This window comes from Haliotis rubra, unplaced genomic scaffold (genome assembly GCF_003918875.1).
Source record: "Haliotis rubra isolate DU_JTF1 unplaced genomic scaffold, ASM391887v1 Scf173, whole genome shotgun sequence".
NCBI classification, from domain to species: Eukaryota; Metazoa; Mollusca; class Gastropoda; order Lepetellida; family Haliotidae; genus Haliotis; species Haliotis rubra.
The window spans coordinates 1195162-1207656 of record NW_025765703.1 but is presented as its reverse complement, the minus strand read 5'-3'; the positions used below and the strand labels follow the sequence as shown (position 1 = coordinate 1207656).

Sequence of the window (12495 nt, the reverse complement as noted above, 5' to 3'; positions counted from 1 at the left end):
AAACTAAACTATTCTAATTGTTTAGCATATATCCTGACTGAATATTATTCAAAAGCGACATTTTCACAATATATTGATCTGAATGTGCCTGTGCAACTAGATGTAAAAATTATCTTAAGGGACACATTTCTCGGTCATGACCATTTTTTCCTGAAAATCAATGGGTATGTCAAAGGTTAGTAAGTTGACGATCAAAGGATTTCAGCTTCTGGTGTCTTTGGCTATAATTACTTTTTAAAGATTGCATTATTTACAATCAAATAAATTACATTAATAAGATTGTGTACCTTAATTCTATAATATAGGAACAAAGGATCTGTTTTCATACCTGTGACAATTCTGAGTTCTCATCTGCAAATCATCATGACCATATTCTTACATAGCTTATAACAGTTGTCACACATTTGAAAACAAATTAGATGGCTGCAAACAGAACTGATACTGTTTGGATGTGACTCGCATCATGCATTGTCTTCCCTTGAAACAACATGGAATGCAAAAGGGAAGGTTATTTTTGTCCATGGATGTACCAAAATGAGAACCTGCAGATACAGATGCAGATTAACAGACAATCATCCTAAACTGATATGCATGACTTTGGCAGACAATCCACACAAACAAGTACAATAAAGTCAACAAGTTTCAATTATAAGAGCTGAGGGTATATAAAGGCAGCACTGTTACATAATCAGTCATCTATATTGACATAGGGCAAGATGTGCAATAAAGTACCATCATATGCTGATCGAGACAAAGTCTGTGACCAATCATGCCACACCATATCCACATCATAACATCCATTCACATTGTCCCACTCCTTTGAGTGCAAACGTTCCACTTCACTTTCATTTCCTGCTGTGGCTTCACTTAATGAATATTCATGACTGTCCCAATCAATGCTCTCTGCATCAAGAGGAGGTAACAGTCTCAGTATTTCTTCAACACTTAATTGCTTCTCTGCCATTTTGGCTTCAATACCATTTTCAGTTTTAACCTCGCTGTTCGAGTAACGTGCATGATTATCTTCATCAACACTAATGGAGTCACCCAAGCTATCATTGTGGGCTTCTCCAAATGAATGCGAGGAATTCACTGGAGATTCATACTTATTCAAACTATCATCTTTATATGGACTGAGTCGATCAGATGACTGGTTGACTGAGGATTGAAGAAATTTTTGAACCATCTCATTCTTTGTCTGGCTGAGTGACATTGATGACGGAGTCCCCAGAAGGGCCAAGTTCTCACTACTCATACTGATGCGTTTCTTTGGTCGTTTTACACCAGGTGGCAACACAGAGCGAGGTGCATCCACTTCTTTCTCTATCTGATTGCTGTTAAGTTTATTCATGATATCATTACCATAACTGGTACTACCAGGTCGTTTTTGAAGCTCAGCAATCAGCTCAGCAGTGGTTTTGACCTTTGGGGTTTTTGAAGCCTTTGCAGAGTCAGATTTTGAATTTAAATGTTTCTTTGATATATGATGACGAGATGTATCAGTCTTATCAACTGGGGACACAGGTGACAACTCCATGCAGCCCTTGGAATAAGTTAACGATGTAGCACTATTTGATCTATTAGGGTCCACTTTATCGCCCTTGTGATGTTTATGAAAGCCTACAACCCCATTTATTGTAGGATCCCTCTGATCTTTTGAAAGACTTGAATTGTCAGTTTTGGGCTGTTTCTTAGGCACACTGTCAGGGCTTTTGGTTCGTGTCCTTTTTCTATTTGCAACATTAGTTTTTGAAATGTCACTTTGATCCTTTCTTGAGCCTTTATCACTAGAATTCGAAACTGAAAACTCAGTGGAATGATTTGATTTACGTGGGAACACTTCTGAACTGTCCTTGTCCGATTCACTCTTTCCTTTACCCTTGAATTTAGAATTTGAATTATTCTTCTCATGATCATAGGGCCCTCCTGACAATGGTGTGTTGGGCCAACTTCGAGTTAGAGTCCTCGTTATTACTTGGCGTCACAGGGCGAGAACCAAAGCAAGGAGTATGAGCACGACTACTTGGGGTTGCTGGACGGCCTCCCAATGAAGCTGACGAACGTTCTGGTTTTGGTGAACGGGTCTTTGGACTATTGGTGTTCTTGGGGTTGAGGCCAGAGTGTGGAGAGTCTACAGAGGCATGCTTGAGTGCTGGGCTGTTGCTGCGGGAGTTGTTGCCAAGTACTGGAGATGCTCGGGACCCTTGGGTAAGGTGGGAGAGGGTGGGTGTAGTAGATCTCCCACCACTTAAAGCTTGAGATGTCCTTCCCATCAGTCCTGGGCTACTGCGAGCAGAATGTAGGGAGGGAGTGGATGGTTTGCCACTGGAGGGAGTGCTTTTTAGGCCTGGACTGAGACGAGAGGCCTGTAATGTTGGGGTGGCAGGTTTCCCTCCTCTGAGGGCAGGGGAACTGCAAGCAAGGGGACTCCCTTTAGCTATTTGTGGTGTGAGTGGCTTGCCCCCAACCAGGGCTGGAGACATACACTTTCTGCCTGCAATAGAGTTACTGTGAGAGAGTGCAGGAGAGGAGATGCCACCTTGCCGAACAGTCCCCTGTAAAGCCGCGACGCCCCTATGCTGGGGTGGGGTCACTACCCGTTCTCCATTAACTGGTTGTTTAACATCAGGATCTGGGTTAAGGAGTTTCTGCCAGTTGCGCACCAACTTCTTGGCCCTCTTTGCCAACTGCTCATTTGTTGTTTTCTTCCTAAGTTCATTAATATGCTTTCCAATTCTTGTTTGCTGAAAAATAGCAAACATTTCTTCATTCAAAAAGCAATTTAGTTTCAAAACAAGCTAATGAGGTTGCTTTAATAGAACAGGAATGTTTTGTTTGTTTGTTGCTTAATGCTGTCCTCAGCAATCTTCCAGCTACTGTATTGGTGTGTATACATGGACCCCGATATACAAGGCCACCCTTGTATATACCTTCAAAACCAGTGCTAATTCATATCCCTTATCTATAACACAACCTTGAACAAAGCACATCAGTGCATACATGATCCCTACATTTGTAATAACAATGTATTTTTGTCACAATATTTATTGCACAATTTGCATTTTGACATGGTGCAACACCAAATTGGTGACAGTTAAACATTCTGTTCATTTAATTTCTGGGGCAAGTCAGACGATCAGACGAAGACAGTCTTTTTCCTGTAATTTAATCACCAGTGATCTCTATTTCAACTGACTAGACTTAGTTTTATCTACTATTAGGTGTTTGTTTATTCAACAGCCTTCTGTCATGCAAAAATAGTTCTTGGAACAGTCATTTCGAATGACATGTTAAGTTTTACTGATAAACAACATCAGTGGCTATCAGACAACAGTCAGGAGGCAAAAAGTGAGATCTTCTACCCAATGAAAGGCGACTTCTCCTTTCAAACGAAAGACTCCATATCACCCACACCTTGTCATCTGTCATCAAATTTGATTATTCTGAGGACCATTCAGAATTCCTAAGTGCAAAAGACTTGCCTCATATGCAGTATATGGTGTGGTGTGCTCATAATCAAGTCTGGACCAGACAATCTAGTGATCAACATCATGAGCATCAATTTACGCAGTTTGATGACATGTGACAACCTGATCCTGTTTGTCGCCTCCTACGACAAGCATGTTTTGCAGGCGACCAGTTCTAACATGGACTTTCCCAGGAAAGAACAGGAATGTAGTCAACTGAAGGTTGCAAACTGTAAATGATAACAGCTTCTGTAAGTTAGTAATACCCTTTCATTGCAGCTGACTCACCTCCAAGGCCTCCCTAGTGATGGGATATTGCTCCAGTATGGAGATGACCTCCAACACTGCCGCCGCATCACGTACCTGAAAAACATTGGATTTGATTGGAAATTGTAATAACACTAGTAATGCAAAGGTTTCTGAAAGATTCATTTTCAAGGACAACATCCATCTGTTATCCAAAATATTGTCACCAACTGTCATAAAAAATGTCTTAAAGATATCATAATTCTGGTGATACTGAAGAATGGCCTATCTATTTGCTTCAAACATGAAAATGTCTAAATGATTACTTTGCAACATCTGAGAATTCCTACAATAGGTTGCAATGTGGTCATTACTCTCTATACCATGAAAAAACTTAACTTGTCAATTTTCGTGACAGGACAGAACTACGTCAAAACCCAAGTATTCTCTTAAATATTGAATCGTATGGAAGACATATATTTATATGTGTTACTATTAAAACGTAATATCAGACTTTGATGCATATACCACTTCATCGACATCATTAAAATTATTCAGTTGGCAAATAAATTCTCAAAGCAAAAGGGTTGAATGATAATCATGAATCGTGAATTCATTTAAATGAGGACATGTTTTGTGGTGTATGTACACTGGTGAACTGACAATATGCATCATGAAATGCTACTGCAGACATGGGATACAATAAATTGAAAAATAGTGACTCATGTTCTACAGTATCTAACAAATGATCTGGTACATTGAAGAACTACCTTAACCCAGGTTGTTCAAATAATAGACAGATATATAATTCCAAAAGTACTAGTATGTGACTAAAGATTTATAGATTTCCATGCTTACCTAGGTTAAAAGTAGGGCTGCAACGAATACACTTTGTGGCGAATATGATATGTATCATGAATTTTGGGTAACTAATACAAATAATTATTCACGAATACAATATTGTAGTTAAGCGGTTGATGTACAATATGGAACGCCCATGTTTTGATTTGTCACAGCAATAACCAGTGATCTCATGACACTCAAATTTTGTATGTAATAGTTATAGTCGATAGTACCATGTGCAGTCTTGGCAAACTAACATGACTTGCACTACTGCAATGCTAGTACATGTTCCATTCTTGCATATCTCACTTTGGAAAGGACATAAGGGTTCAAGTAAAACATGCCCCCTTAAAAAATTGTAAATATTCGCTAATACTGTAAATCGACAAAGTTTTGAGGGCAGGATAGTTTTGCTAATATTGTGAATGAACGCCAGGGCGCAAAACTTTCCAGGCGTTATGATGTCTCTCATTTTCTTAAGCAATTACTCCCAGTCCATGTAAATTACGTGATCAAACAATGTCAAGAAGTCCAGATGTTCGCCTACCGGTAATATTCCTTAACAGAATGTACTTACTTCATAGCAATCACTTACATACTGCGTCTACTCACGTCTCGAAATAAAGTGTAGTTGACAGTAAATGGATACGCATATATATTTTGTTTCGCCAAAAGTCATAATTAGTGTAGCTGGACGATCACATTTCAACAAATTGCTTTCACAGTGGAAATAGCGACATCGCGCGAAACCTCATAGGTGACAGGTTAAATTGTTCCATGCACCAAATACACCAAAAAAACTGTCGCATAACCTTAGTTATGATTATAAATATTTTACATTTATGGAGCACAACCTGCAATGAAAATGAATACTAGAATATATTTCTCTTTATAAAACAATAGTTTCAGATACTATATTTATAAGATCACTACATCACAATTCATCTCGGTATATTATCGGGTACTTTTTAACTAAATCACTGGTAGGGGAACGTGTGCACTGCACAGCTGATTGCTATTTCCGGCGTTGTAAACGAGACAATTACACATGGTAATCTTAATCCTTGCATATAAGACAATGCCTAGCAAAAACAAGTTAGAACTGACTAGGTAAATAATCTTTTCTAGCGATGTTTGATTGCAAATTTGACATGTCTTTGGTCTTTTCTTGTATGTTCGTTCACGCGAAGCGATACGATGTATTGTCAACAATTCGACTTGTTTTACAAGAAGAGGACTCGCAAAACAATCACGAGTTGAGTTGAGTTGGGCTTTACGTCACATCGGCATTATTCCAGCCATATAGTGACGAGAACAAGTCTGCATTAATATACATTGTAAGTACAAAGTGGTTTCGTTTCAAAGACATACATTCATTACGTTGTCATTTTAGAACAGAGAATGTCATAGCACTAGATTGAAAAGCAGATACATTCGTTAATGACATTACACAGTTACATTTTATGATATAGCGACTTCCCTCAGGTAGTTTAGTATCAGATGAGCGCTCACGCTGGAGAACAGATCTTTCAGATTGGTTGCGTGATAATGCGAGTCCCTTGCAGATGTAAAATCCACAGTCAAGCAGAATATGCTTGACGGTGAGAGCCTCGACATTGAACTGGCTGGGATGTTGATCACACAAAACATTGACGACGGGGAACTTTGTCGATTTACAGTATATAGCGAATATGCGAGTGAATCGTTACAGCCTTAGTTAAAAGCATCATTCAGAGCTACAGATAACGTTTTGGGTCATTGAGTTATGTACTCCCTTGTGTTCATCTCAATTGGGTATCCTAATTTTCCTTTGAGTAACCAAATAAATTGTACTCACCTCAATCAAACTCATTTGGGTATTGTGCCAATTTCCATTAATTTTAAAAATATAATATAGTTTAAATGTTAGTGTTTGTGATTTACCTTTGATCTGTAATATGAGAAACGATAAGAAAGACTGCAGGTTGTCAAGTTCATGTCCTAAAATAGAACCTCTCAATATACGTCAGTTATTTTATCTATCCACTGGTACGCAAGCTACGATTGGACATTTTTGTGTGTACGCATGTAAGATCACATTTATTGAGTATTTACAAAACTTCAAGCGTACTTGCACTCAATAGACTTAATAGGAATTGGGTTTTCACATAAATGTTTGCGTAATTTACGCAGATACGCAGCTTATCTGTACCTCTGATCATTTTAAGACTATTATCAGATGGGAAAGGAAGTCTGCGCAGACTTTTACTTCTGACTAGTGGCTTATGTAACAAATTGTGCCACAAGTAACTAGTGATACAGAAGTTAATAGCTCATGCTGTACAGCATATTTCAACAATTGTTACTTTTTCAACAATTCAAATAGTAATACCCATGGGAGTATGTAGCTTTTTACAGCATACCTTTGTAAGAGAATGCTTTCTGCAGTTAGTAGGGCTGGCTAAAAAGATTGATAATCGGAAATAATGTCGATAGGAACAATTATCACTGATTATCAATAGGAAAATAGTGTCACCGATAATATTGTACAGAACCTTTTGTGATAGAATAATGTTTCCAAAGTTAGATTTATATTCATAGGCTGCTTCTGAATTATGTTCAGGACACTTGTTTTGTTAGTAACCAATGCATGAACATGTCACCACTTACCAGTGGTGTGAAATATAGTCATTTCTTTCAGACTTTTTTTGGTTGCATTTTTTATCTAGGTTATATCCACAATATTTATCGATAATTGATCAAAATTTAGTTAACGATCATCGATCTCTATGATCTATATTGATAGCCAGCCCTAGCAGTCAGTTGAAAGAAAGAAGCAAATGACAAATTGTGGCACTTTTGAGCTCTTGGCCTCTTATGTGCCTTTTACAGATTGTCTCGGACACTTGGTCACTTACATCCTAACTTTATTAATACGATTTGGTAATGCATTGAACATAAATGTATTGAAGAATGTCTAACTAAAAATTGATCAAATCACGTCTCAAGCCATTTGACACTAGAAATCACACAGATGAAACATTGTGTCTTGTTAATAGCTTGTATTCAAAGAACCTATAAACTTTTGTTTGCATTGGATAGTGAAACATATCCCGCATCATCTCAAAATTGATGGTTTAGTCAACTTGTCAATCAGTGCAAAAATCCAATAAAACACCACCATATTACTCAGCCGACTACTGCAATTGTCCAAAATAGTCATAACCTTTGGCAGTATATCAAACGGTCATAGCTTATCTTATCTGTCATAAGTTTATTATGGTACATTTGTAAACCAGTACATGAATTACATGTTTGTGAAGTAATCCCCATGAATATATCTATACATATTAAAACCCTACTTATCTCTTTTACATCTCCTGCAGTGAGTAATTGTGCATTGTACCTAGGCCATGTTTATACATGTTGTGGTATACTGCTGTACTGCATCTCTTGCACAGGAATGGGTGAACTTACGGTAAGAGTTCCGCCCGTAACTCCTGCTTGAGATGTATTCTATTTATTAGGATTATTTCGAGGGTTTAAGGTTAGGTTTGGGGTCAGATTGTAGGGTTAGGGTTTAGGGTTAGGTATAGGCTGTTTATAAAAAAAACCATAGAAGTATATTCTTAGGCATATAATGATTTAAAAAATATGGGGGTTACGGGCGGAAGTCTTTCCAAACTTACTTTTGTTATCGGGGGTGGGGAAGCATAGTAAGCAAATAGCCAATAACCCCAAATATTTCTGCTGGTATTATCCTGCCAGAGAAGTTTCTACACATGTGACCACACTGTGCTCATAACAAACTAATGAGCCTAGAACTTTCTCTTATTCTATTAACTCTTTAACAGATTGGCCTTATCCAGATGTTTCAGTGAACCTTACCTATTGTTATACTACAAATATGACAGTGAGGTGTATGACAATATACCTTTGCCCATCAAAGTGACCTATCCCTCCATACAGCCTCGATGAAAGCATGTGGAGAATAAATATGGAAACTGTTTTTCATGTTCTAAAACATATTATCTCAAAGAAAGTCAAAATATTTCATGCCATATGCTTATCTAAATGTGCAGACTTGTCAAAAATAAAACCTATAAAAACATGCCATATCTGTATCTGTGAAAGATATGACAATGTGAAACAGGCACTAGGCTGGCCAAAAGAACAGTGGGTAGGAGAGCGGCTTCATTCAAACGAGAGATTTATGTTTTAATATAGGCTTTGAGAAACACTTCCTTCAAATCAAGCAAGCAATTGATAATTTGTAAACTATTAGCGTTTCAAGATTTGTAGTTGATACTGTGTGTGTGTGTGTGTACACACATATTTGTGTGTATTAACTAATATTCTAAGATATTTTCCCTTAACAGATCAAAAAGCAAATGGATCTTGTGTAAATAAAATAGACAGATATATCAAACAAAAACTATGACTGAGCAAAATTACTAATTTAATTTAAATGTCAAGCAACTATATTTTCACAATGTAATTAACACAAAACGTTACAAAATTCCTTTGAATTTACGATATAAATTTAAGATGAAATTTGAAATAAGTGGGTGTACAGTGTTAAGACCTTTCATCAATCAGAAGTTCAGACCTGAAAAAAAGATTAGGTAAATATCTGGCCATCAGGAAATATCCCCAAAAGTACTATGTTCAATATATGAACTAAATTATTCATCTCTAATTATATAGCCTAGTTTTCCAAATAATATATACGATCAAGTATCTTGGAATGAAGTGAAAATGGGCTAACTGACGCTTTTCAAGAAACCATCGTGCAACACATGTTCACAGACGTGGTCTAGTTTTATGAATCTCGTTAAACGTGCATGTGCAACAACACTATGGGGTCCCAGTTGGGAAATACAACGGTCAATTTTGAAAAATTAATGCAAATATCCAAGAAAATATATATTTGAGAGACTATCTGGCTTCTAACACCGTGCTTCGCATAAAAACAATCTGTTACAGAGACTCACTGGGACTCAATCAGCCCAAATTGGGAGATTGCGTCTCCGAAATGCGAACTCAGCAGGACTTTATAACGGCTAAATGAGATCAAATACTTAAAATAGATATGATATATGAAAAATTATTCATATTCAAACAACTTAGACACATAGAGTTATGTACGATATGAAACATATCGCGAAACTGAAAGGCTGAACGTTGTTTACTGATCACCCATTTCCTTCGCACCAGACATCGTTGTTGAGCGAAGTCGGTCATAGGTACGAAATGGTGATCTGTTTTCACCTTCGAAAAGGTGAAAAATCTTACATTATTTTGATCATCAAGTGCCTTCAGAAGTTTCTCTTTTATCTGAAGAGGAGTGAACTGCATGGGGCCGGCCAGAATCTCCTATGTGAGGGGAGTTGCGCCAGCAGAGCTTCGTAGACTGTGCCACCAGAATGGCGGACGTCCATACATTGTACGGGATCGGAACACGCACTGACATCTGGGTAGAAACTCTCGACTGCCAATGACGTCAAGTAACGAAACTGCGAGCGGATTCTCGTTAGCGAACAATCTCGCGCGAGACTATGCAAATGACGTACTTTTTTGTGTGTAACAAGGAAAGTGATTGGTGTATTTTGATACAGTCGTTGTTACCGTGGCATTGATTGGTTAGTTCAATGTAGGGCAAAAGGTTAACTTTGAGGTCAAATATTCAAGGGAGATAACCAACACTACCAACGGGAAAGTTTGCCCGAGAGGTCGTCCCTGGCAAGGTTGTTGAAAGTATCGATATATTGTTTTATTTATTGGAATGTCATATTGAAAAAGACTGCATTGAATGATATCATGAAATCATATTGTGGGTAAAATGTCAAACTGTTGTCAATGCTTTGTCACCGTTGGGACATTCTCAAATACCTGCTCAGTACTAATGCTTCACTGCAGTAGAGTTACAGACTGCAGTACATACTGATGACAGCATTTAATACAATTATAATTAACAGATAAAGACATAGCAAATTATTAGCAAGAATAGATCAATGGCATTATAGAAACGATTATAAACGGTGAAGCAAATACTTTCATGCAGACCTGACATATTTCATGAACAGTCTGCTACATGCATTGGCATTTATTGAATTTATGTGCAAATATTGTTATTTAATGCCTGTTTCAAATTTTCAGGGAAGCAACTTCCAATGCAACCAGTCATGAACCTTCTGTTAACATCTTTACAAAGAGCTTCCCAGCAACTCCAAGCTATCACCCAGTTTGCTAGCTGCAGATTTATAACAAAAGAAGATTTCATAGATTGGTTAGCACAGACTCCAAATCTGCTTCAGGAACATGCATCTTGTCCTCAAACCACACATATGCCTTTCGGCATTATCATAGCTTGAAGAGTTTACAAAGCAGTCTTGCTGTAAGATGTAACAGAAATGCATTTCTTTCTTTTAAATTATGTGTCCCTGTGTGTAACAAGGTGCAGGCACAATCACATGAACTTGGTTTCCAGAAACGATTCATTTCTGAAGACAGAGAAACAAAAGCTCTCACAGTGTGGAATAATCTGAAAGAACTTAGATCATCCCCAGTCCCAGCCTTAGTTTTTGGATTTTCGGGTTTAATTCCCTTTTTGTCAGCCCCAGTGTATATGACCATGTCACAACTGTACATGCCACAGATTGCTTTTGCTCAGCTGGCCTATGGAGCTGTCATTCTATCTTTTCTTGGAGGGGTGCGATGGGGGTTTGTGGTCCCAGAAGAGAGCTATCATAAACCTGACTGGTTTAACCTGGGTTACAGCGTTACCCCATCTCTGGTGGCGTGGATGGGGCTTCTCCTTCCTGACCCTATGTCTGTGATCACTGTGATGGCTGGTATTGCTGGGTCTGCATATTTTGACACTGTGGTACCTGGTTACCCACCATGGTTCAAAGGATTACGTTTTGTTCTCAGTCTCTGTGCAGTACTATCATTGTGGACAACTTTTTTGTGTCGATTTTTCCTTCATGGTGATAAAAACAAGGAACAATCTAGTTAAGGACCATAGACTATGAATTTGTTGCCATTCAATGTATACAAGTTTGGAAGTGGATTACATGTGTAATTACTGTAATTATTTCAGCTGTTTAAAAATATTGCTTTGAAATTTGTGTTTGTTGTTATATTTGTAATGTTTCGAAGGAAAGTTGAACAGATCGGGGGTTGAGGTCATGAGATCAATAAGAAGGTTGATAGAAATGAATTGTACACATGCACTAAGATTTACTAGTAACTCACACATGTCAAGATTTTTGTTATCTAAGACCTTGTCTTGAAAAGTTACGAAACAAGAATGCCACTATAATGTATAAACATCAAGCTGACAATACCACCTTACAGTGATTTGTTGCTAATGAGGTGGGAATGTTGTCATTTGAGAAATGCATGATCAACAAATAATTCATGCATGAAGCATTCCATAATGACTGGTCGCGGTTGATTTGAGTCTTCACAAGAAGTTTGGCATGGATCAGCAGGTCATGCCTGGATGCCAAAGAGGTATTGTTCTGTTAATTGTTTCTTTGTTCACCTAAGCCAATTTATCTGGTGTTTGATGGGCCTGGTCCTCTAATTTGTTCAACTCATTACACTACTGATTCAAGGGGTCACACTTGATTAACGCTGCATGTTTTAAAGTGCTTGGCAGTCACAATATGTTTGCTATTCATGCCTAAGACGAATGTTCAAATCCCCTGTCATGACATTGCTAAAAGGGCCAAAAGACCATATTCACTCATGACTGAGTGAGAGCTGTGGTCTGAGCTTTGGCTCAAATGGATCCATTGTAAAACTTCTGAGAATAAAAAGTTTCCAAATCTGACACCTCCACTTTACTAAAGAGGTTACCTCTATCAGCAAGCTGACAAGGTATAGGACTATCATCTTTGGGATGATGTCATACAGCATATTCAGCCGTCAACAGATTGCATATCCCAGGCCA

The 12495-nt window shown here is 38.0% G+C and overlaps 1 protein-coding gene and 1 long non-coding RNA gene across 2 annotated transcripts; one reads left to right on the top strand and one right to left on the bottom strand.

Moving 5' to 3' along the window:
* Nucleotides 1-237: 237 nt before the first annotated feature.
* Nucleotides 238-10045, bottom strand: LOC124272810 (mediator of RNA polymerase II transcription subunit 26-like). Its single transcript, XM_046708027.1, is given in 4 exon segments — nucleotides 238-1975; nucleotides 1977-2744; nucleotides 3756-3830; nucleotides 9831-10045. Coding segments are annotated over 4 exon segments (2193 nt in total). The 5' UTR covers nucleotides 9894-10045; the 3' UTR covers nucleotides 238-688.
* Nucleotides 10046-10183: 138 nt separating this feature from the next.
* On the top strand, nucleotides 10184-10807 carry LOC124272811. The gene is made up of 2 exons (XR_006897435.1): nucleotides 10184-10282; nucleotides 10695-10807. It is a non-coding gene; the product is annotated as an uncharacterized LOC124272811 (long non-coding RNA).
* The last annotated feature ends 1688 nt before the right edge of the window (nucleotides 10808-12495 follow it).